Source organism: Cebus imitator, unplaced genomic scaffold, assembly GCF_001604975.1.
Source record: "Cebus imitator isolate Cc_AM_T3 unplaced genomic scaffold, Cebus_imitator-1.0 Scaffold622, whole genome shotgun sequence".
NCBI classification, from domain to species: Eukaryota; Metazoa; Chordata; class Mammalia; order Primates; family Cebidae; genus Cebus; species Cebus imitator.
Window position 1 is genome coordinate 314,074 of NW_016107937.1, and position 4,674 is coordinate 318,747.

The 4,674-nt window shown below is 36.1% G+C and overlaps 1 protein-coding gene across 1 annotated transcript; it reads left to right on the forward strand.

The window, feature by feature from the left end:
- The first annotated feature begins 2,517 nt into the window (after positions 1–2,517).
- LOC108295182 (olfactory receptor 5M10) lies at positions 2,518–3,549 on the forward strand. The gene has a single exon (XM_017517222.1). The coding sequence runs from the start codon at positions 2,571–2,573 to the stop codon at positions 3,540–3,542; it is 972 nt and encodes a 323-aa protein (XP_017372711.1). The 5' UTR covers positions 2,518–2,570; the 3' UTR covers positions 3,543–3,549.
- The last annotated feature ends 1,125 nt before the right edge of the window (positions 3,550–4,674 follow it).

Here is a 4,674-nt window from a genome sequence, read left to right on the forward strand (position 1 = left end):
TATGCAACAATCTTGCATGTTCTTCACATGTACCCCCAAACCTAAAATGCAATTAAAAAAAAAAAAAGAAAACAAATAAATGAATACACATATACATACACACGTACTGTAAGACATGTTGCCTTCAAAGTGAAAGGTGCCATTCTGCTTAACAAAGGGCCAAATTGTCAATTAGTTTTATGCGTTAAGGAAGGAGGAAATGAGAGACACCAGTATTATAGTCCTATATAAACCTTCATTCTATGGAAATATTTAATTAATCCTATTTTATTTTTAAATTAGTACAAGGAATCAAAAACATACGGATAAGAACTGAGATAAGGCTTTAAACTCAATTTGAGGAAAAAATAGCAATGCTCTAATATTCTCAAATTTCATGGGATATAACAAATCTACATTTTAATTTTGACATACAGCTATATTGTATTGACTGATTTCTCAATGAATTACCACCATCTGCAATTTAAGAGAATCAGGGATCCCTCTTCTGTCTTGGCCAGAGTCCATTTTGATTCATTTGTGCTAACCTGGAACTATCTGTGCACCGGAAAATACAGACTAATGAAAGCATCTGTAGCTTCCTTTATCATCTAACAAATGCGGTGTAAACAATTTTTAAATATTCTTTCTTCTATTTTCACCCCTTTTCCTAAATCAACAATTTTATGAATCATCAATTTTATACATGGTCTTGGTTCTCAGACCTGTCTTTGATTCTCAGGACCTTAACGATTTTCAGTAGGGCAGACCAGTTCCAGCATAAATCCACAATGTCCATCCTCCAAAGGACCCTGGGCCCTGACCAATATTTCTGCTTCCTTCTGATTATCTTGTCACTCTTCTGCTCTCCACATCCTTAAAAACTCTTCCTTTCCTCAAGTCCTTCACCTGCCACATCTTTCTACCCCTCACCCTCAGTAGATTGCCTCACGCCAGTGTTTACAGCCAAAACCTGGAGTTTTGATGGGAATCTTCCTGTTTTTATTATACAAAAAATGCAAAACTTATCTACCTATATTTTCTTTTTTTCAAATTATTGAAAGTGGTGGCTAGTTTCTCTGTTTGTGTTAAAGCTCTTAGGAACACATGTACCAAAACTGTACATAAATATTACATAGGGATTTCATCCTCAAAGGAGAATCTAGCTGTTCAAGGCACCAAATTAATGTAACGCCCTTGAGGAACAAAGAATATTTTAATTGTTTCTTCAGAATTAATTTCAAAATACTCTAGTGAATATAGCTAAAAAATGTATTATAAATCTTGCCACTTTGTTTTTATAAAGTATGGTGTGTTAACATTAACAGGTAGGTCATTTTCTACATTTGTTCACTAAAAATACAACTTTTTTTTTTGTGTGTGTAGATCAGTATCCAATCAATGGAGGAAACAAATATTTTCATCAATTTCACCAGACTCTTCTATCCATATGTTAATATTTCACTGGCTCTAAAATCTATTGTATGCAAACTCCTTGATGTGTATGTGAGGACTAAATAAGCAATGGCTTTAAAGTACAAATTTTTGAACAATCATTTTTACAGTCATAGCTTAGTTTCACTAAGAACTAAGAGAGAACAGCTTGAGTTGGAAGCAAAGACTGCTTTTAACCATTTTCTGTGATTCCCTAACAATAATTTAATGAGTAGTTTAGTTACATATAAATGAGGATCAAAAAAAATTCACAGTCTTGCTCAGGTGCTATAACTGTTTAAATGTTGCATTCTCAGAAAAGTCTCCTTTGAATGGTCATCTAAAAGAATCTTAATTTCCGTTTTCTTCATAGAACCAGCTCTTACTTGAAATTATAATACATAACTTTCTCTCTGGGTTTAATCTTTATTTCCCATATTATAATATGAGCTCCATGAAACTGGAAAATTTGTTCACCCCAATAACCCCAGGAATTGGAACACACACAAAAAAATCAAGCTATGCATTGTACATGAATAAACAGGCAGATACATTTCAAAGTGAAAGAAACCAATGGTTTTGTATTTTCTTAGCCATATATCAAGCAATAAGTTTCACAAATTTAATGTTCACTGAATAAAGTTAAACCAATCATGGGTTTTAAGCAAAAACGCTACCCTAAATTTCTTCCTCTATTTTGTATCTGAAACAATAGGATATCAGACATGGAGATAAACTGGAGATTGGACCTCCTTTATTTAGTTATTTGATGCAAGTATTAATATCTGATATTCATTGCTTTGTTTTTTTCTTTCCTCACAAAACTTGAAAAGAATTACCAAATGCGGAGTTCACAAAGAAGACAAGTATAAATATATTAATGTGTGAATGTATATACGTATGTATAAGAGAGAGAAAGAGAGAAAGTGTCTTTGTCTAAGTGTGTGGGTTTGAGATATGGAAAGAAAGAGACAGAAAACATAGATGTAGGGAAAAATGTTATGCAGAAATTCTGATGTGTTTATTGAAAAGGGAAAAGGAATTGTAGCCTAAATGAATAGATGAATGAGTAAATGATAAATGGATAGAACAAAGCTGAATCTGAATCAGACAGAAATCCTCACATTCTTTGTCACTTTCAGTTTTCAAGAGATAAGATGTTCTCCCCAAACCACACCAAAGTGACAGAATTCATCCTCTTGGGACTGACAGATGACCCAGGGCTAGAGAAGATCCTGTTTGGGGTGTTCCTGGTGATCTACCTAATCACACTGGCAGGAAACCTGGGCATCATCCTGCTGATCAGGACCAATTCCCACCTGCAAACCCCCATGTATTTCTTCCTTGGCCATCTCTCCTTTGTAGACATTTGCTATTCTTCCAATATTACTCCAAATATGCTGCACAATTTCCTCTCAGAACAGAAGACCATCTCCTATGCTGGATGCTTCACACAGTGTCTTCTCTTCATCGCCCTGGTGATCACTGAGTTTTACATCCTTGCTTCAATGGCACTGGACCGCTATGTAGCCATTTGCAGTCCTTTGCATTACAGTTCCAGGATGTCGAAGAACATCTGCATCTCTCTGGTCACTGTCCCTTACACGTGTGGCTTCCTTAATGGGCTCTCTCAGACACTGCTGACCTTTCACTTTTCTTTCTGTGGCTCCCGTGAAATTAATCATTTCTACTGCACTGATCCTCCTCTTATAATGCTGGCCTGCTCTGACACCCATGTCAAAAAGATGGCAATGTTTGCAGTTGCAGGCTTTACTCTCTCAAGCTCTCTCTTCATCATTCTTCTGTCCTATGTGTTCATTTTTGAAGGGATCTTGAAGATCCGTTCTGCTGAAGGCAGGCACAAAACCTTTTCTACATGTGCTTCCCACCTGACAATAGTGACTTTGTTTTATGGAACCCTCTTCTGCATGTACGTAAGGACTTCATCAGACAAGTCCGTAGAGGAATCCAAAATAATTGCGGTCTTCTATAGTTTTTTGAGCCCGATGCTCAACCCATTGATCTATAGCCTACGGAACAAAGATATAATTCTTGCCATGCAACAAACAATTAGGGAAAGTGCTTTTGTAAAAATGCAGTTTAGGTGTCTGTTTATTTGTAATCACTAAGTGCCTGTGGGGTAAGAAACTGACTGTTTGAAATGGAAAAACCTAGTGTAGTCATGATTTGTTTAACAACATGGACTGTGAGTAACTGCTTTAGTTTCTTCTCAAAATTAACACTTTGAATATTTAGTTTTTAAAAATAAAAGCCTTGGCTGAGGCAGGAGAATTGCTTGAACCCAGGAGGCGGAGGTTGCGGTGAGCCGAGATCGCGCCATTGCACTCCAGCCTGGGTAACAAGAGTGAAACTCCGTCTCCAAAAAAAAAAAAAAAAAAAAAAAAAAAAAAAAAAAAAGCCTTAATGTTGAAATTGAAAATGTTTTGTCAGAGATTCTGTGAATGTAAATTATTTGGTGTCTAATAATTCCGTATGATAATATTGTGTTTACTTACTTGGGGGTAAATTTTTAACTAATTTAGCCTGAGAGAAACTCTGACAATCCATCTCCTGTGAATATTATGGTCTATAGAGCCATAGCAAGGTTCAAGATAGGGTAGATAATTTTACATTTTTTAAAAAATGAGGCCATGCATGGTGGCTCACCTGCAATCCCAGCACTTTGGGAGGCTGAGGTGGTTGGATCACCTGAGGTCAGATATTCGAGACCAGTCTGGCTAACATGATGAAACCTCGTCTCTACTAAAGTTACAAAATTAGCCGGGTGTGGTGGCGCATGCCTGTAATCCCAGCTGCTCAGGAGGATGAGGCAGGAGAATAGCTTGAACTTGGAAGGCGGAGGTTAGAGTGAGTTGAGTTTGCACCATTGCACTCTAGCCTGGGCAACAAGAAAAAAAACTCCATCTCCAAAAAAAAAAAAAAGAAATTATTTCTACTTCAATGCGGTGTCTTGAACAATAGCTCTAAAACCTGTGAACTTATTGTAATCACTGTGCAAAAAATGTAAGTATATGAATCACCTGTATGTTAAATTTTCTGTAAGTATTCTCACATTGTAAACAACTTGAGAAATTTCTTTTTTGTCCATGTGGTAATACTGGTTATGCTCCTCAATTCTGAAAATCAACTCTCAACACTTTTTTTTTTTTTTTTAGTTTTCAACTCTGTCGCTCCATTTCTATCATCAAAATCATTTAATTGCATTCTATGTATGTTTTGTAGTGCAGTATCTCTGACTTA

Bases quoted from the DNA above. Each gene is read 5' to 3' on its own strand.
- LOC108295182 (XM_017517222.1), top strand. From the start codon at position 2,571: ATGTTCTCCCCAAACCACACCAAAGTGACAGAATTCATCCTCTTGGGA.